This window comes from Rhinolophus sinicus, chromosome 2 (genome assembly GCF_057876585.1).
Source record: "Rhinolophus sinicus isolate RSI-liver-muscle chromosome 2, RSI-T2T, whole genome shotgun sequence".
In the NCBI taxonomy this organism is placed as follows: Eukaryota; Metazoa; Chordata; class Mammalia; order Chiroptera; family Rhinolophidae; genus Rhinolophus; species Rhinolophus sinicus.
Window position 1 is genome coordinate 168169697 of NC_142502.1, and position 20218 is coordinate 168189914.

General features: G+C 39.5%; 1 protein-coding gene across 2 annotated transcripts in view; it reads right to left on the reverse strand.

Annotated features, from left to right (window-relative positions):
• Positions 1 to 486: 486 nt before the first annotated feature.
• RASGRP3 (RAS guanyl releasing protein 3) overlaps positions 487 to 20218 on the reverse strand; it is a 66769-nt gene continuing 47037 nt past the window's right edge. The window contains exons 11-18 of one of the 2 annotated variants that reach the window (XM_019741830.3): positions 19845 to 19922; positions 17000 to 17116; positions 13821 to 13936; positions 11286 to 11433; positions 6861 to 6897; positions 4681 to 4806; positions 3973 to 4337; positions 487 to 2297 (exon numbers count right to left, since the gene is read on the reverse strand). In XM_019741830.3, coding sequence (XP_019597389.1) covers positions 2289 to 2297; positions 3973 to 4337; positions 4681 to 4806; positions 6861 to 6897; positions 11286 to 11433; positions 13821 to 13936; positions 17000 to 17116; positions 19845 to 19922 — 996 coding nt within the window. In that variant the 3' untranslated portion in view covers positions 487 to 2288. The remainder of the gene's footprint in view (positions 2298 to 3972; positions 4338 to 4680; positions 4807 to 6860; positions 6898 to 11285; positions 11434 to 13820; positions 13937 to 16999; positions 17117 to 19844; positions 19923 to 20218) is intronic. The other variant, XM_019741897.3, reaches the window with a different exon arrangement.

The window sequence follows — 20218 nt, forward strand, 5'->3', positions numbered from 1 at the left end:
CACTGTGAGGGGTGTAAATGTCTAATCAGTTTGTTGTTTTGTACAATTGAAACTAATACTTTTTTTAAAAAACTACAAGAGGAAGGTCTGGAGGAATGTCTTTCTTCTCCAACATGGGTTTGCCTATTTTGTTTATTTTATTCATTATGGGAAATTGATAGATTGAAAACATCACAGTCACCGTTAGTTGTGAGTAAATGATATAATCAAAACTATAAAGCTGCTCATTATGTACTCAAATTTCTGCAAATAATAATAGAGTGTGTATATACATATTTATACACATACACACATGTAATTTATATACCTATGTACACACGTTTGCTTTATTTTCTTTTTTGTTTGTGTTTATTTGTTTTTTACTCAAGGAACATTTAGTATCTTTGTCACAGGAAGGCTGACAATATAAAACTCTTCTTATATGTGAAAACTCAAAAATAACCCAAACTGAGTGGCAAGTAAAATAATTGCTCTGAATAGCAAAAGAACAATCCAACATTTATTAACAAGTTTTTCCTGAATTTTCTTAAATTAGAAAAACACACAAGAAAGTTTGCTTGTACTTAAATTGCTGTTTTCTGTTTTTAATTTTGTTAACATGTATTTCATTGCCTTTATGAGTAGAAATAGTGTATATACATAGAACCAACATTTGGGGATGGCGGTTTGCCTTCTGGGGTGCTTGCATATGGTAAGTGAGTTCTCTGATTACCCAGCTTCATCACAGCTCCCTCAACGAATGCCCTCATTTAATTTGCAATACCTCTGCAAATTGGTCTCTCAATCGCACAATTAAATCACTTCTAGCCATTTTGGAATCGTATTTTAAGCAATCATCTTGACGTAATTCTCACAGGCTCTGAGCTCCTGAGGGCAGAGACCAAGCACGACTTGTCTTTGTGCATCTAGCACAGGACCTGCCCAGAGCAGGTATTCAACAGATGTTTCCTGAGCAGAACTGTCAGTTACCTAATGGAAAATGAGAAGAAAGGCATTTTTTATTTTATTTTATTTCATTTTATTTTTACTGAAGTGACTGCCCCAAATAGAAATGAATTCAGCCTTATGTAGAATATATACACTTAATCTCCCAAATGCAGACCAGTTTCTGACTGGTCACTTGGTAGCAGATCACAGGCTCAATCCCATCTGTTTTTGAACATCTTGAATCAAGTTCTCTCTCCTCTTATCTTGTAAGAAAGAGATGCACAGGTAGTTGTTTTGGGTCAGAGGAACATATTTAAAATATTGATACTTCAAAATTTTAGATGAAATATTAATCAAAGAGAGTTTGTGATGATTTTCTTTCCATCTCTGTTCTTTAATTACGGATGACAATTTCTTAGGAAGAGCACAAGAGTTCTCTTTCACATCCCAAAATATTATTTTTTAACAAACAAAATTCTTAAAACTATTTTGAGTTTTTAAAACTTGCTGGTTGTTTTGCATTTTGTTAAGTAGTTGGTTGGTTGGTAGTTTTTCTCCTAAATTTTATCTACAAAGGCTTGAGTTATTTTTTGCTTTTCACATTTCTTAATAGCAGTCTTAGTAGAAGTTTTAAGAAAGATTGGTAACTCAAGTCAGATGGGACAAGTATAGTTAATTTTCCCCCATGGCAATTATAAATATTAGGAGAGTTTTTATGGTTGTGTCATAGCTTCCTAGTGATGCAGAATTGGTAAGACTTACATGATATATAAACACGTGACTTGTTACATACACATCATTATAGCAACCATATGATAAGAACAATGTAAACAGCTTCTCCTTGCAACAGATCGTCATTAGAAGAATCACTGCATTCCAGGATCTGAGGAGTATCTTTGTCCCTCAAGAAAATGTTAAGTTCTGGTCCCATCCAGAAAGCACATAAAAAGACCTCAAAATCAACTCCTCATTAAATATCCCCCCCAATTTTATAAAAATACTGAAATAATATTCTCACAAAGAAAGCAAAGTCAGAGTTTAGAGAATAAGTATCAAGTACATGCACAAAAGCTTTCATTTCACCCGTATATGAATGGCTCTAGAGAAAGATACATGAGAAAACAATCAACTACATAACACAATCTTCATGGCACCTAACTAGGGGCAGGGGAGGAGGAAATAAATAGTTCATAGGGTAAATCCTCTGTCCCGTAGTCCAATCAGGGAGGTCCCACGGTGTCACAAGGCAGTAAACGTCCAGATATCTTTTCAGATAACTTCCTTAGCGCTGGACTATTCAGTTTCTCATTGTGCTCCTTCCAAATGTCAACATTATTGCCTTCAGTGTCCTCAGCCTGAAGTCAGCCATCCTGCAATATGAATGAGAACTTGTTGCACGGCTGGGTCTCATTTAATACAATAAGAGTGTTCCTAGAAAGTAGTTTATCAGATAAATTCGAGAGATCATCTCAAATGATCAGTACTTTGTCCTCTCAAGATGTAGAGGGAATTAAAAGATCGTGTAGTCCACCCAGCATATGAAATCTTAAAGACTCCCATATAGAGTCTAGCAAGGATGCTTACAACAATGCTTCCTAAAGGGGGATCCATAAAACATTGGTCTCTGAAAGCCTCCTTGTTGGGGTTTCTTTTTCTTATTCACTTTCATATTCTTATTCACTTTTATATTTCCAACTTGAACTGTGCTAGGCCAGTAGAAGAAGTGGAAGGATAGGACTGAAATACATATTTGCCACGACGACCAGTAGGGGAAGTGTTAAAAATAAAGTTGATATTACATATCTACAGGGAAAGAAAGTAAATTAGTTGGTTGCCTAGGGTGGGAGTGAGGTGGGGGAGATGAGGAGTGACGCTAATGGGTACAGGGTTTCTTTTTGGGATGATACAACTGTTGTAAAATTAGGTTGTAGTGATAGTTGTGCAATGCTGTGACTAGACTAAAAACCATTGAATTATACACTTTAGATGGGTAATAATATTAAATTATATCTCAATAAAGCTGTTTTTAACAGTTGGTGTTAGCATAAAGGGGAAAATGGCTCTGCAGGAACTTAACAATAAACTTCATATGACTGACGATAACACGCAGTCTCCTTATTAATTGTCCTCAATGAGGAAGGAGCTAGAGAAATTTTGGTTAAAGGTCACTGGAGTTTTTCTCATCATGGAAAACTATGTTTAGGTCTCCTGAAGAGTGTGGAATGTGGAGGACCACCCATAAGAATAAAGAGCCCTGGCTTGATCCGGTAGGATCTCTGCCTAACCCAATATTCTGTTCATGAGAATGATTCAGTAGTGAGGCAAATGGCTGCCCTCCATGACACTACTTTAAAGGTTAGGAATATGACACCAATTTCCCCCAATCCTTTTCCTTAATACACTATGAAGTGTTGACTAATAAATTTATCTAAGTCCATCTTGAATCAATTTATATTTTCAGCTTGTTCTAACAAATTCCATATGCTTCCCAATTTCCTTTGGATGATTGGAGTGTAATTTTTGTGTGGAGGCAGATCCTGGCATACAAAACCTTGAAGTCCCCATGTCTCTGATTCTCACCACCCCATTCTCCCTGATGGTGTCAAAAGCCTCTTTTTTAAATAGGGACAAAAGTTTCCAACTTTCTTTCTATATCTATTAGTCTTTTGCTTCCACTGGCTCCCCTGTGTTTGGGCCCTGGTTCTAACTTGGGAAACTAAGCTGACTGGTATACACACTGGTCCACTGAACATACATGATAATCATGGGTCCCTGGGACATCATTTCAGTACACAGATATGGCAAAGTTCACTAAGTTTACCCAGTTTAATTTTATACATATGAAACAGGTCCAGAGAGACAAAACCATTTGCCCAGGGTCACATATATGGCCAATTGCAAGACTAAAAAAGTGATATTTCTTGATTCTCAACCATTCTGCTTTCAAAACCACCCAGGTTGCCTCCCAGACTCACTGCAACACTCATCTCAGCCCCTTTCAACTTCCTCCTTCTGATTTTATTTGTGGTTTGACCCAACACTGACCTCGCCATCCTGTCTGGTCTCACCCATGTCTGCTTCATCCTGGTCAAGTTCGAACTCTGTGCCACGGTCAACAACATCAACACCAGCCTGAACCCTGGGCTTCTCATTTTCCCACTTCGCAAAGCCTTTGTCTTTCGCTGCTTTGTCGTGGAACTTGGATTTCATTTTGGGGAAGGTGTGAGATCCCGAGTCCCCCCAGCCAGCCTCTGACCATACAGGCTCAGTCTGGGTGGCCTGGCTTGTGGTGGCCCGCTGCAGCCTCACAGAGATCTTACGAGAAGAGCCCGTAACCAGTGTGATGGCTCTGCTGTCCAGGTCTCGGTGGCCAGTAGCAACGCCAGGGAACTCGAACACCTCATCCTGCACTGGAAAGGGAAAGATTATCGTGATTATTTGACAGTTGACTGCTTCGTAGCAAACCATCAAAGTTGGTGCAAGTAACAGACGTCTGATGGGCCAAGGTGCCAGAGGAACGGACCAGAGGCAGAATGAAACTAGTTGCAGGCGAGTCGCATGTTAGTGAGACCTGAAAGCAGAGAGAATCGAGGGGGACTCAAGGGTGTGGCCACTGCTGCTCACCCTGGAGAATGCCTTGGTGTTTATAATGATTCTGACCAGATTTAGATTCAGAACCCAACAGAGGTCCAGGTGTGGGAAGGTGAGCAGAGAGAAATTGCAATGGGAAAGAAAGAACATAGAGGACATTACCTGGGGGCAAGGATGGGCTTCCAGGCAGCGATCCATGACTGCTCCCTAAGGAAGGTGCCCGGGCAAATCTTCTGCAGGCCAGAACCAGGAGGTCTTTGCATTGCTTGTGACAATTGGCTCCACAGTCTGAAAAATCCCGAAGTATCACAGATGATTAGTGTGAACCAAGTATGTCTGGTGCTGACTGGGTTTCCAGGGTGGTGCTTGAGCTGTCCACCTTCCCCTCCTCCACCCTTGATTCTGTGTTGAATTTCAAAGTCTGACTCAGGCCCACAGGGTGTGACTATGGCCTGGAAAAGGGTCGGTCGGACTCTCGTGTCTTCCTGGGGTTCCTAAAGTTCTCTTATATTTGTTCCGCTTCTTCCTCTACACAATTAATTGAAGCCTTGGAGAGGCAACAAGCAGGGGCTAGGCTGAGTGGGGAATTGCCTTTGCCCCAAACTAAATGCAAATCATGTGGGAGTGGGGTTCTTTCCCAGGCCAAGATGGGTTCCCCACAAAGAGGCTCACTAAGCCAGAATGAGGCACAAAGCCTCAGCTTCTAGTCTCTCCCAAGATCAATTGCTGATTTTATTCAGTATTTGTCTGCATTTTAAAATTTTTCTTCATTTCCCAAAACCTTTTCCAGGGCAAGAGATTATATATTCTGCCTCCTTTCTTTGCATAGAAACAGAAAACAAGGTGGGCACATGCTCAACAGACATGTTCCAGATGTGACAATGACTTTGAAATGGCACGCAGCAGATTCTGTGACATTTCCCATTAGGATATTTTAGTTAAGAAAGTACAATATTAATTGCTACTTGGGGTAGAAAATTTTGACCACTTTGGAAGATAGCAACACAACTGTTTCATATGAGAGCCCTGCATTTCCCTTAGATTCACTGAACAGATATGATCATTTTAAATAGTGTATTTGTCTCTCACCATCAAGGAAGATCTGTCTAATGATTTCCAGTACCTATTTTCCCCAAAATGGTCTTGTTTCAAATGGACTTGTAATCACATTATAGAAAAATCAAGTTATAATATGTTCAGTTTTTTTACTCTTTGTGCCTTTAAGAGAAAATACCATATATATAAAGATGATCCAAGGATTTCATAGATATTCATCTTCACAAAATAGTGTGTGTGCGCGTGTCCGTGCACATGCACATCTTTTAGGGGATACAGGACAGAAACCAGAGTAAAACTAAGGACTTATAACTGAACAGTAAGATACTGTAGTATCTTTGCTGCTTGAAAGAAAAATCCAAGTTAGACTAAGACTGATACAGAAAACTAAAGGAAATGTATTTTTTGAGCTCTAAAACCTGACTCTCTTTGAAGTTCAGGGAAATTCCTTGTTCATGCAAAATGAAGGCCAAATATTGAAAGATGGCTGGAGAAACAAGGGCATCACAAGGGAACAATATTAATCTGAAGTCATCCTGTAATCAAGTGTTTCCTTTTGTAGTTTTATTATCTTTTTCAAGAGAATTACCAGATTCATAAAGGAATCAGTATAAAGCGTCTGCATAAAATATTCGGCAATTTCTTAATTACCCATAATGTGTAATAATCACATGTGTACAAGTAGCAAACATATCCCTAAATTCCCATTAATATTATGTATTGCATTCATCATATTTATGTATTCAGTTGTCTGGCTATACATTTTAATTAAATGAGGAGACATATGAATTAATTCATTGAAAGGGACAAAAATAAGTTTTAAGGTTTTCCCTCTTTTCTCATCAGTATCTGTGATTTAGTAGAGAAAGAAATAGCTATGTGACAGTGGCAGGAAATGCATATGTATTACAGAAATAAGTGATACTTTTTTTTCCCCGGAAGGATAAAGTTCCTATGTACAGTATCCTGATTAGGTCTTTCCCACTTCAGAATTCCCACCTTAACTGTATGCTGATTATCAACAAGACATTTTAGAGATGGGGACTAGCTGTATGCAGGTTGATAGGGGTGGTTTGCTTCCTATTCTAACAAGCTATAAAAATCCAGTCGGGCTCTCCAACATTCCAGGGAGTCCTTTCCTGGACACATTAGCTCTTCATTTGCCAGTGGCCCAAAAGACCCGAGCTCTCCATGATGCCAAGAGCTGTTGTGGTTTCATTAGACAAATTTGATTCCTGTCCCAAATGTCACATTCTTTAAATTTTAACAAAGGAACATTTATTTACCTTTGCATTTGTATCCTTGCTTGATTATGCCCCAGAGCTGTAACAAAAGACAAAGGTATGTCAGGGAACCTGAAGAAAAATCTGGAAAGCAAACAAGGATGGCTAAAGAGAAGGAAATCCTAAGAAGCTGATGCCTCTCGGAGCACAAACAGGATGTAGCTGCCCCGGACTAACACCCTTCCTGTAGGACAGAAGAACCCTCTCCCAGCCCGCTCCAGCTGGGGTGATAACAGGAATGTTGCTTCCCTTTTCTTTCTGGGAGCCAAATGGGAGCTGGGATTGGAAACTGACGTTGGTGCATTTCTTGGACTTTCGTATAATGCTCTCTCAGCAAAAGTGACGGGGGAGACATTATCACTCTGTCTTCAGCCTTCTTTTTAATCACACGCTGCTCTTGGTGCCCACTGAGGGAAAGGAAGCAACCTAAGCAGTGCACATCCCGGTAAGGCACTGATATTTTGCTAGGTTATTTTCTGAGTAGCATTTGTACCTTGAAAGACTACAGAAGAGGAAAATAACTGTATTTATTCATGTATTCATTCTCCGCCTTTGCTCAGTGTTGGGCCTGTGCCAGGGCTTTGGGAGATGCAGAGAAGATGCAGATTCTCCCCACCGCGTAGGAAGTGGGATGTAGGAAGTGACAAATGTCTCACGAGAGATGTGAAGGCTTACAGTTCGGCGAGGGAGTGTTTGCCCAGGTGGTTCAAGAGCACCAACCTGGTGGTGGTATCTTCGCCCTCCTGACACACCGTAAACTTCATGAAGAAGAGGCCTGACCGTGTTCTTTCTCATGCCTTCCTTAGCTCTTGCACGTGGGTACCAGAGACACCAGGAACATACAGTATGGATGAATTAAATGGTCTTAGCTCAAGCTGGAGAAGCCCCACTCCTAACCTAACTTTGGTGGTTAGGTTGGGTGACTGATATCTACTTACTAAAATGATTTTGAAAGAAGCAGGGCTGGTGGCCTCCTGGGACTGATGGAAGTGTCATTCCTAATGCATTAGAGAGGAATAATGCCCTGGGTGTCGGCATCAGTGCCCTATGAGAAGAGTAAGTAGCTGCCAATGTGAAGTGATTCAAGGCCATCAGGAAGGCTGCTCCTCACCCTCCTTCTGACAAGAAAATTCCACCAGTGGAGAGTGATTCCTTTGAACTTTAGAAGTTATTGGGCCCTTCAGAATACATTGTTAAGATGCAAATGTCTCCTGGGACAGAGCAACAGTTTGCTCTGGAGACAAGAAGGATTCTTCTTAAGACAACTGACTGGAAGCAAGAGCATGACTGGAAGAGGAATGGGGAGGAGACAATACAGCGAAGGGAAGAGGGTGGGCAGAGCAATCACATCATGTTAGAGCTATAAGGATCTTCAAGAGAATCTAATTAGCTTCTTTTTTATAAAAAGTGAGTGTGATGATCCAGGAAATTACGCAATTTGTAAAGTCCCACTTCTGGGAAACTTCACAGTGATAAGAAATTGTTTCCTCATGGAGCTCTTGATAATAGCAATAACAATAGTAATGATGACAGCTAATGTTTTTAAACTCGTGCTATGGGAGAAGCACACTTTTAAGCTCTTTATGTATATGAACTCATTTAATGCTCACAATACCCTTATGGGATAAGTAATGACAATTTTCTCATTTTACAGATGAAATGACTGAGCTATAGAGCAGTGAAGTCACTTGACAAGGTCTCACAGCTTGTAAGAAGGGAAATGAGAAGAATGTGTGACTTGAGGGAAAGACAGGAAGCCATTGCTCCTGGGTGTGGTGTGTATAAGCAAAACCCAACAATCTAGGACAAGAAAGGATAGGATTTAAGAAGCATCCTAATATCCAGATGTGGCCCATTATTAGCACAGGTGCAGGAACTGCTGAAAAAGATATAGCCAAGCATGAGTCCTATCAGGAGGGGAAGCCAGGGCATTGCTTGCTAGGCTTACTTAATACCTAGGAGACAACACTAGCCAGGAAGAAGCTCTAGGTCAGCATGCCAGCCAAGGACAGGAGAGGTGACTTCATTTAGAAGGCTGTGCAGATTTCCTACAGTCCTTTGATTTGAGACCTTGGGCTGCTATAAGAGTTGGAGTGACTGATTGTGGTGTAAGGACCACTGGACTGGGAGTCAGGAGACCTGGACATGAGTCATGGTCCTACTGATCCTCAGTGTGACCTCAGGGAAGTCACTTAGCTTCTCCAGACCTCAAAATAAGGGAATTAGCAAAATCCTTTCAGTTCTTGAATTCTAACTCTAAAATAAGTATATTTCAAGTAGTGTGTTTGTTTGCTTTACCCTTAAAATGGAATTTATTTCAAAAGCAGTTGGTCTAGGTCTAAAAAAGGGTTTCTTGCATTCCCCCGTAATTCCTTTCAATGATATATTTAGAGAGTTATGTTTACAAATCCCTTTGAAAACCAACAGATTTTTAAAATATTTGTGAATAAAGATCAAATTAAATTGTACCAATAAAATTAAATATATTTTGAAAAATGTAAAAGGGCTATTAAAACTTTGAGTTCATTTCCACTAAACTCCAAAAGTATCAAGGAACACTGAAAACCAAAAAATAAAAAAAATTTACTCTGAGGTATGTGACATGTAACATTTAATCATCATAACAACATGACAGGTAAGAATTAACCCCTTTTACAGATAGGAAAACAGAGACTCAAAGTCATCAATAACTTGGTCAAGGACAGAGTTAATAAGGGGCAGAATTGAGATCCAAAGCCAGGGTTCCAGATTCCGAGTTCTGAGCTATCTACCTCATCACAGCTGCACCAAGAACCTAGCATCAGAAACTGTCCTGATGAGTTGGGGAGAAGTGGAAGGTTCTGAGAGGTGGAAGGTCCGTGTGGAAGATCCTGAGAAACACTACCTTGCTGCTTCTGCAGAAGCAGTGCCTCCATAGAAAGGAGAGACATCCAGATGGATCGGGGAGCAGAGCTAAGGCCCTGAGATTTGATAAGGGCCTTCCAACTCTCATACCACACCAAAGGACAAATGTCTCAACTTGACTTTTGGCTGAGCCATGCCATGGCCTAACAGATTCACTGGACCTCACTCTGCAGGAGAGAGTTACACATGACCCCATCCGACTTCAGCATTTTTCGGGTCTAGATACATCCTCAAATTCCCATTATAAGAGAGAAATATGTAAAAGAAGATGTGTCTATTTTACAATAAAGTGGTCAGGTGATGCAATCCCAGTGGTGAAGTATGAGAAGCTCTCCTTGCCTGGGGTGGACGGAGAGAGCTTGGTTACGTTGGCCTCTCCCCTTGACCATGCCAGCTGCTGTGACCACTTGGGGCCATCTTTGAAGTAACCCACTCTCAGAGGGGTGTGTGCTTGAACACAAATTCCTGCCCTTGGGCCCCCCAAAGCCAGTTCAAGCATGGGATGGGAAAAAGTGTAATTTAGTAGTAACACATAATATCAGCTATAGGTCAACAAAGACTGCTGAGTGAAGCGAACATGACTGAGCTCTGGCATCTGATAAAGGAACAATAGTCATATTCATTTGGCTGCTGGGCCACCCTCAATTAGAGTGTTACATTTCCCATCTTATTATAACTTGGGTATCAACTAAAAGACGCTCAGGGCCCAAGAGTCTTTGCTTAATGCCAGGGCCAAAGCTGACCTTAGGTGGTAAAGAATTATCAGATGTTGGGGGGCGGGAGGGTGTATGACATGTATAATCTTCATTTGTTGCAGTGGTGCAGGTAGAGAGCAGGATTCACAGTCAGAACACCTGCATTTGAGGCCTGGCTCTGATAAATATTGGCAGTTCAATCCTGGCAATTTTGGGGTTATCCTCACTAGACCCCTTTATCTTCATAGGTAAATGGGGAGAGTAAAATGCCCACCTTGTGGGCTAGTTATGGGGATTAATTACACTAATATCTGTGGAAGTACTTCATTACTGTCAAACGCTGAGTAAATGTTATTTATTATTATATTCCTCTTCCCTCCAAAAAGATTTTTTTTTCCTTTCTTCAGTTATGAGTTAATGAGCCGCGCCATGATGGATTTCTAGTGACTGACACCATATGAAACAAGAACTGGGAGGAACTGGGTAAAACAAATACTCTCCCTAATTGCACCCTCTTGTGAGTATTAGTGACGAATGCCAGGGCTCATTGTCATGACATTTCCCAGCAGGGATTAACAGACAAATCGCTCATTTACAGGGCTCACCAACCTTCTCTGTCTTCACTAGCCCTACATTCCTAGAAAGAATATAATTGAACCTGCAGATCTGGCTTTTGATTTTAATTTAATTTTCAATTTCAGGGAACCATCATGTTTTGCTTCTGATCTGAGGCAGTCAATGGATTCTGTTTAGTGCAGCATTTTCCTACCTTCTCAGAATGCTGCACAAATAACTATGTACAACAGAAAACAATGGAAGACAAACTTACAAATCCTGCACAGTGTTCGCAGAAGGTTGGCTTGAGATAGGTCATCTCCTGAAAATTATGGACAAATCCTGGTCCCATTTTACAGTGTAGTTGGGACTTAGCTCTCAGGAAGTAAGCCATCATTTCATCTTTACTAATTAGGCCATCCCTGTGAAGAGAATCAAAGAAGAGAGGGATCTTTGAAATCCATATTGCAAAGTGGTTGCCACACTTTAATTATTTATCTCCCAAACCTTTGTGGCCAAAAGCCAGTGGGGAATGTTCACTTTTCTGTTACATCAGAAAGGAGGAAAGGATCTCATAGGACAGCTTTAAGTGTGAAAGGCTTTTTTAGTATGCAGTTGTGTGTGTGTGTGTGTGTGTGTGTGTGTGTGTGTGTGTGTCCTGCGCACTGCAGCACAGAAAGTCTCCTTTGTTACTGAATAGTAGTTTCCAGAAGGACATCTCCATTCTAGCCCTTGCCTCATAGTAGACTTTGCAAGAATCAGGGTGCCGGAGAAAGGCAGAAAACTGATAGCTGGACCCACCATTCTCAAATTCATTCAGCCTGATGTCATCCAGGCCACTGGCACTGGTAAGCCTATCGGGGAGTCATCCTGTCTTAGGGAAAATCGTGCTCCCACCCCCACTCTCCAGCTTCCCCAGGACACTGCTCCTTCCAGGTCCTGCTCCTGCACTTCACGCACTACTTCCTCTGTTTACAGATATGCTCAGGACTTACCCTCCTAAAAACTGTCTTTCCTCAATCTGGCTGCCATCTCTAACACTTGTCTTTTCTCTCTTCCTTCTCTGACTCTGCAAGTTTTCAAAGAGCATTCATTAGGCATTTTTTCCATCCCTTCTGTTACTCTTTCTTCCATATATTCATATTTCTTACCCTACCATTCTATTGAAACTGTCACAATGACATCCTCAGTGGCCTTTTCTCATTCCTTGCGCTTGTTGACCTGCTAGCAGCATGTTACATGGGGAACAGGTCTCCTCCTTTATGACACTCACTCCTCTTTGTACCTCCGTGTTTCCCTGGTTTCCCTCTGCCTCTCATGCTCTTCCTTCTCTGGTTCTTCCACAGGATCTACTTCTTCCTTTCAGCTTCTACGTGTGGGGAGAGGAGTCCCCAAAGTCACATTCCTCAGGCCCCATGCTCACATTCCTCTCCACTCTCCCATCTTGGCTCACACATCCGGGAACTCCAGCTCACACCTGTAGGCTGAAGACTTCACCTACTTCTCCACCCCAACTTCCCTCCTGAACCTTGGTACCACATCTTCAACAACTTATTACAATCTCTTCCTGGATGGTCCCCTTTCCTCTCAAAATCAACATATCCAAGACTAACAAAATAAATCATGTAAGCTATGAACACTTAAAACCTTCAGTTTTAGAAAAAAAATATATAGATAGATATAGATATAGATCTATTGTTCTATATATTTCTATAGATCTATATCTATAGCTGTTGGGGCAGTCTCGGTTCCATCTAAAGAATCAGCAGAGAAAAGAAATAAAGACTGGGAAATGATTCTAAGTTTATGTTCTATGCACATGCCACTCATAGCAACAAACTAAGGGAAGATGTGGACAGTTTGCAGGTAACTTAAATTTTATTTTGTAAAGGTAGCTTATGTTTCTAATAATTTAATTCACTTAAAAAGTATTTCTTATTCGAGATATATAATAATCACTTAAGGTTTTAAGACATTTATGATAAAGTACCAAGGTTTTTTTTGGTGTATTGAATTACAGGTTTAATTTTTTAAAAATATTAGAGGATTTTAATTGGATATAATTTGGACATTTCACCAATATAAAATCCAGCAATTCATTACAGATAATTTTAAAACTACAAACTAATCTCATGCAATTAAAAATTAATCAAATTATTAATACCAGGCTTTCTTGGCAATTATTTTTTAATCATTTTTTTTTAATGAGCTAGGTTTTAGCCTCCAAAGTCATCTAATTTTTGAAGAATTCTTTGAAGCTAACGAGAAGTATATTTTTCCTTTGTTAATCAAGGCAAACTTTGAGCTGGCAAAGGAAAAAAAAGAAAACAAAGCAAGGACATGTCTTGGCTAGCTGCAGCCATCACCTGCTCTCATGAAGACCATAAGTGATAATAATAATAATAATAGTAATAAATCTTAACTTCTTGGTGAGTTTTAAGATTGCCCTCGGGTTCACTGATACTCAGGACTCTACCAGGCTAGCTCCAACCTTATTTCTCCTCTACGTTTTTTTGATGGAAGTTTTGGGGTTGATGAATGAAGCAATGGAAATAATGTAGGAAATGGATAGTTGAGCTAATTTGCAAATGGGCACTTGTACTCAATGCTGATAATGTGCTCTGCCTTGCAATTCCATCCAATGAGTCATGTTTGTAGTCACCAAGAAAAAATTTAGTGAAAGGTTAGACTCATCAACCCACTAGGTTGAAGCTGGCAAGATGTAAATTAATGGTATCCTTATTGTCCTCTGATAATAATTTTCTGCTTCAGGACAGTTGCACTAAAATACAATAAAATTAAAACTTACTGATCTTTGTCTAGCACACAGAAGGAGTCCAAGAAGGGAAAGTTGGCAGCTATACTTTCAAAGTCCTCTTGGGAGATGTACCCATCATGGTCATGGTCATAGTTTCTAAACACAGACTGCAAAGGAAACACAAATGTCTATTGAATGACCAATAATGAGTTGAGCTCTGAACTCATTATTGGGAAATAATGATAATTAGCATATTATCCTTTCTTTTAAGGAGCTTAGAATCTAGTGAGAGAAAACAAAATCAAGAGCCTTTATGGTATAACAAGATGAGTACAATGCTGAGGATAAAAACAGTGTGGTTTCCTGGAGAAATTGAGGGCTAAACAGACCTCAGGGTTGAGTAGGAGTTAGGCTTGGTGAATTCACAAATGCCAATACCATGACAATAGAAAATGAAGCTTTAAAATGTTAACTTATTCCAAAAGTTAAAGTATACTTTTAATACAATTTCAATGAAAATCCCAGTGGCAATTTGTTTTGAATGATCAAACAGACTCTAAAGTTCAAATAGAAGTGAACATTTTGAGAACAGCCTAAAATTGTTTAAGACGAGAATGAGGGAGAATGTGCCCTATCAAATATTCTACAAAGCTATATTAACCAAAACAACATGGTATTATAACTTACTACAGAGTAGAGTCTGGAAATAGACCCAGGTTTATACAGCAATTTAGAAAATCAAAAAGTACCTTTTTAAATCCACAGGGAAATTATAGATTATCCAATGATTGTTGAGTTAAGTGACTAACAATCTTGCAAAATTAATTATCTCCAAACTAAATTCTAGATGCATTAAATATTATAATGTAAAAAAATTAAGCAATAAAAGTACAAAAGGTAAATACATGAAATTATTTTTCATGTTTTGTAATTTTTGAGTGTGAAAGGCCTTTCCTAGCATGACATCAAAGCCAGAAGTCATAAACAAAAATAATTTATTACAATAAAATGAAAAATATCTGAATCAAAGAAGCTCAATTAACAAATTTAAAGATAAATGACAACAAATTATTTGCAACATATATGAGAGCAAAGACACAAAAGGAAAACTGGCAATCACCAAAGTAAAAATAGAAATGGCCAATACATTCATGAAAAGATGCTCAATTCTGCTAATAATAATAGAAATGCAAATGAAATGTGTTTTTTTAACCTCTTAGATTAGAAAACATTAAAATAATTGGTAATTTCCTAGGGTCTGAGAAAATAGGCACTCTCATATGAAGTTGGTGAAGTAAATAGCCAGTCTTTTTGGAGGACATTCAGTGCTTACTCTCTGACATGGTAATTCTATTCTAGGAATTGTTCTAAGGAAATAACCGAACAAGTTTGGTCAAAAATGTGTGTGTGTGTGTGTATGTGTGTATAGGGGGGATAAAATTGTACAAGGTAATTTACAAATTATCAGTGGTTATCCCTAGAGAGTAGAATTCCCAAGGCCTGAAAATAAAACTTGCATTTTCTATATTTTATGCAATATTTGAATATTTATGACTCTGACTTTCTTTATAATCAGAGAGAAATTAAAAAGATTTTTTTTACTGACCTCTGCTAAATTGGGTTTTCAAAAAGGTTTGTAAGATCTCCCTGCAAACACAGGTATGTAAACATATATCTGATCTGCAGTCCAGTTATAATAAATCTTTCTCCCTTTTTCCAATGGTTTCTGTCTATTCTATTTTATCTGTATTGCCTTATGTTGCAAGCTGCTTCAGGAGTAATATTTTGGGAAGTAGGCAAGGTACGAATGAACAAATTACTTAATTAAAATATGACTGTTTAACACTCATAAATTGTCTATAGATAACTGAATTGTACAAAATCACAAAGCATTACTTTTTGTTGTAATCCCAATATCAATATTTATCTACAACCAAACTTGCTTTAAAATTTAGCTATTATGGAGTGCCTACTGTTTATAGTCTAATATCCACATTTATACTGAAAGTACAAGATTTTTTGTGGAATAAAATTTAGTATGGAAATTCATAATAAAACTCAGTCTTTCATTTGATTAAACCAATGTAGGTAATTTGTCCAGACTGGGCCAACCCTCCCTGTGGAATTGGAATTGGAAAGAAGAGAGAAGGTATAAGAGGCACAGAGGCAGGGAGGGATGGAGGGAGGTAGGGAGAGGGACGGAGAGAAAGAGAGTGGAAGGGAGAAACAGACTCCCCAGTGTGGATGGGGAGCAAAGAAAGTCAGTCTGCAAAGAAAGGAATGAGCATTCAGAGAAAAGCAGAGAGGAGAGTGGGGGAGAGAATAGTTCCATTTGTCTTGCACTTCTTGATTTCAGACCTTCTTTAGCTGCAACTCCACCCCACTACTCCCACAGATCCTTTACCCACCTTCCCTGGTTCCAAGCTGGGTCTGTTACTACCACATCATCACATCACCTTCCCTCACACCTTTCCTTGCTGCCTCACATGCACCATATAACTTCTTCTAGTGCCTCACAGTTTCCTCGATGATCCAAGATGTAGAACATTCTTTTTCTTTAAACATCCGTTCTCAGCAAAAAGTACACGGTATCCCACAGACACAATCCTATTGTGTCAGAGGTTGTACCCATCTATTAAAGTAAATTTTAATCAGGGATCACAGTTTCTAGTGCCTGAGATTTTCCCCACATTGGTGCTTCTACTCCTCTTTCTACATGGAAAATTCTGACAGAGCCTGACCCTTCATTAAATGGTATTTCTGACCTAAATGGCATTGTGCTGCTGTGTCACTGATCCCAAAATACATAGAGCAAGAGAAAAATATCCAACTTACAGGATCTTTCCTACCCTCAGGTAAACAATGCATTGGGCATCTTATGGTGACTCATGTGGGTTTTTAATGAGATTTTAATTCCCAAATAGTCCCTCAAGTTGCAGGGGCAACGGCAGAGGTGTCAAATGCTGGAGAAAGAGAGGAATTGAAAGTACGTATCTGAGAGTATTTGGGCAACTGAGAACAGACTGACAAGAAGGGGAAAGGGGGACTTTTGGGGAGATTCTCTCCCCCAGAGGCTGAAGCCAGGTAGAGCTAAGTGTATGCTAAAATGCTGTTACCTGCCAGGGGGCTGTTTTCATGGACTCCATCTGATTCCTGGGCAACTACAGAATATTCTGGAAAAAGAAAGGGGCCTTCTAGTGCTCACTCTTTACTCTCCCTCAACCACTTACCTCAACTAATTTCCTTATGTGCTTGTTGATGACCGTGGGGTCTGGCTTTGGCATCACTCCTGATGCCCACTCTAGGGGCACCACAGGCTTCGTGGGTGTCGTAGGAGAGGTAGGCTGCTGGCAGAAAACACACACATTTTTCAGTTTTATCTGGGGCCTTGAACAATTAGAACCAGGGACACTAAGAAAGACATACACATTTTGTATATTAATAATACCAGTAAAAACTTGCATTTATATAGCACTTAAATGTTTTGAAAACAAACTTTTGTCAATGGAATCTAATCTGTAACTGCGTACATATTTGGATAGTGCATTTTGTTTAGCAACAGCCTAGATTCTATTATTTTAAAAAGATATTAATTGCTCTCCCAGACCATTTAAAACTCCTACCCAAGCTTCCCAAGTATTACTAAAACATTTTTAAACACCTATATAAAAATCCATACATATTTTGTATAATACAAAATAGATAAAACAGAACTCAGAGGGATACAAAAGATATTTCAAACTTCCAAGGGAAATACAGTGATATCTAATATTAGTCAGACACCATACGAACTACCAGCTTGAAGTAGTTCACATGTCACCCATTAGATCGTGCTACATTTCTTTCAATGATCATATATTTCTGAAGCAAGAAAACAACAACGTACAACAAGAAATAAGGGTGGCAGTATCCAGTCTGATTCCAAGATTTAAGAAATTGTATGGTGCCCAACAAGCACACGTATCCATTCCTAAGTAATTGTGATTAAGAATGAAATTAAAATATTATTTTTATTTCAATGTATGTGTGTTATGTTTTTTTCAAGTGGGTACCAAGTCATTAGAACATAAATATTTAAGTTGATTGGCTCTAACTATTGTATAAGCGGAACTGTTAAGTATTTAGTTTGACCTAGACGTGGTGTGAAAACCCTGAGACACAGAGTAAAGCACAAAGAACTAGTGAGGCACTCAGTGTGCCACTATCAACAGAAACAGGTTCACAGTGGGACTGACGGTTTAAGTGAGGTCGGCTGGCACCCACGGTAAGCGCACGGATGCTACAGGCTCTCAGGTATATTATCCTGACCGGAACTTGTCCTCCAGCTCCCAGCACGTGTCGAACGTTAGGCACAAATTAGGATGGCATTCCACTCAGAGAAGAGACGGAAAGGGATTGGGAAATGTGTTTGTAAAGATACATAGGATTTCAGCCCTTGGAAGGGGCTTTGAAACTTCTTCTACAAAACAATAAAAATACTTTTCTATGTTTGATAGAAATGTCCCTCAAAATTGGCAAAAATTTATCCTGAAAATAAACTGAGTAAATCTAAAGAGCACAAATCTGCCAAGTGTGCTCGGTCGTTCCTAGCCTGTTCCTGATACAGGGGGTGGTGGGAAAAGGACAGACTGCGCACGCGTCCTGCGGTAGGAAAAGCACAGATGTTGCACGCAGACAGGCTTGAGGCAAGACCACAGTTCTCCCACTTATGGGCATGGTCAGAGACCTGTGCCCACCAGACTCAGTTTCCTTAACAGAGTTAATGAGATAACGTGTATTTGATGCTCTGCCAGACATCCGACAACCTAACATGTAGTAAGGTTCCTGGTTATAGGTAAAGGAAGGTGTCAGAGGTAGAAATGCTGTGTGCGCATGTGCACTACAGCTGACCACACCACAGTCAGCTTCATGATACCAAAGCTATGCAATGAGGGAGGAACTTCCGAATTCCCTTTTTTTTTCCCCTTTAACTTTACCTTTCTCTCTAGCTCTCTCTTAGTCATGCAAACTTTGCAGAGTCTGGGTCCCCACCCTTCCCTTCATGCTATATCTTCCTACACAGCTCTGTTCGGCACTGTCGCCAGGAGATGGGCTTCTGGGAACTGGCAGGAGGTGAATGTGCTTAGGGAACCACCACACTCACTATTTTAACAAGATGCTACCAGGTCAACTGACTCAGATTCATGTGCATGCTGTCCCAGTGCCAGAGAACAGCACTCAACAGTCATTCTGCCTCTTTCAGTCCCATGGTTCAGAATCACAGTAGGTAGTAATATAACAGATGAATAGACTTAGGGTCTAGAGTCGCTCGCAACATGCCCCAGAGTTCAACTGGTAAGGAGCTAAGCATGAGACCTTTATTTAAAAAATTAAAAAAAAAAAAAAATACTGGTCTCAGGATATAGTATAACAAGTAAAGAAACACTTTTGCCTTCAACATGCAAACCTCATCCTCATTGTAAATTTCAAATGCACTCAGATAATTTTTTATTAGAGCAAAACCATAGCTAAGACACAGTCCACTTGATAAAACTAATGAGTAGTGCGCATTCAGTAAAGCAGTTTCCTCAATCTCATTATACAATGTTTCTTTACTAAGAGTTAGCCATCAATTAAGTGAGACACTTTCCAATGTGATATTGAAATTTTGAGCTGAGGTAATCACTAATAGAGAAATTTGTGAATTATGAGCAGGGTATTTAAAATTTATAAATTCTAATTTTATGTTCAATGGGATTTTTTTAAAAGCCTGGAAGGATCTAAATGATCTTCAATAAGATGAGTTATGGTTCACTTTTTTTTGGTCCTATACGTAGGTGAATTTTCAAGCACACACAACCCCTAGATCAATAATAAAACAGAGTAATTGCAAATGTTCTTTTTCTTTATTAACCTATGTAAAGAAATAATTCTCAAACAGTCAGGGCTAAACTGTTTCATTGCTAAAATGGGAATAATATAGATTTTTAAATGCTTCAATCTTTAGGTCACAAAGCACCACTGTAACAGCCAACTACTGTACATGACAAACCATGGTGTTTGACACCGATCCTTAGAGAGAAAGCAATTACCTACCGATTTAGAATTTCTAGGCTCCAGCACCAGTGACAGTTGGTAAATATCATCTTCTGTGTGATAGAGGTCCAGAGAAAGCTACAACAAATTAGAAGGGATAAATAATGATGTTGGATTATATTTATTTACACTGCTGAAATAGTTTTCAAACTGGATGTCTAAGCCTAATGTCTAATCATTTGAGTGAATGCAGAACAGTACAAAGATGGCATGCAGAGGTGGAAAATGAAATTGAAAAGAGAAAAACTTAAACCTCGTGTGGTCATCAGCATCCAGAACCATTGACTCAGTTCCTCAGTAATACTTATTGAGCAGCTTCTAAGCACTGAGCTGGACATAAGGCACCTATGATGTTGAGAAGCAGAGGCAGATTC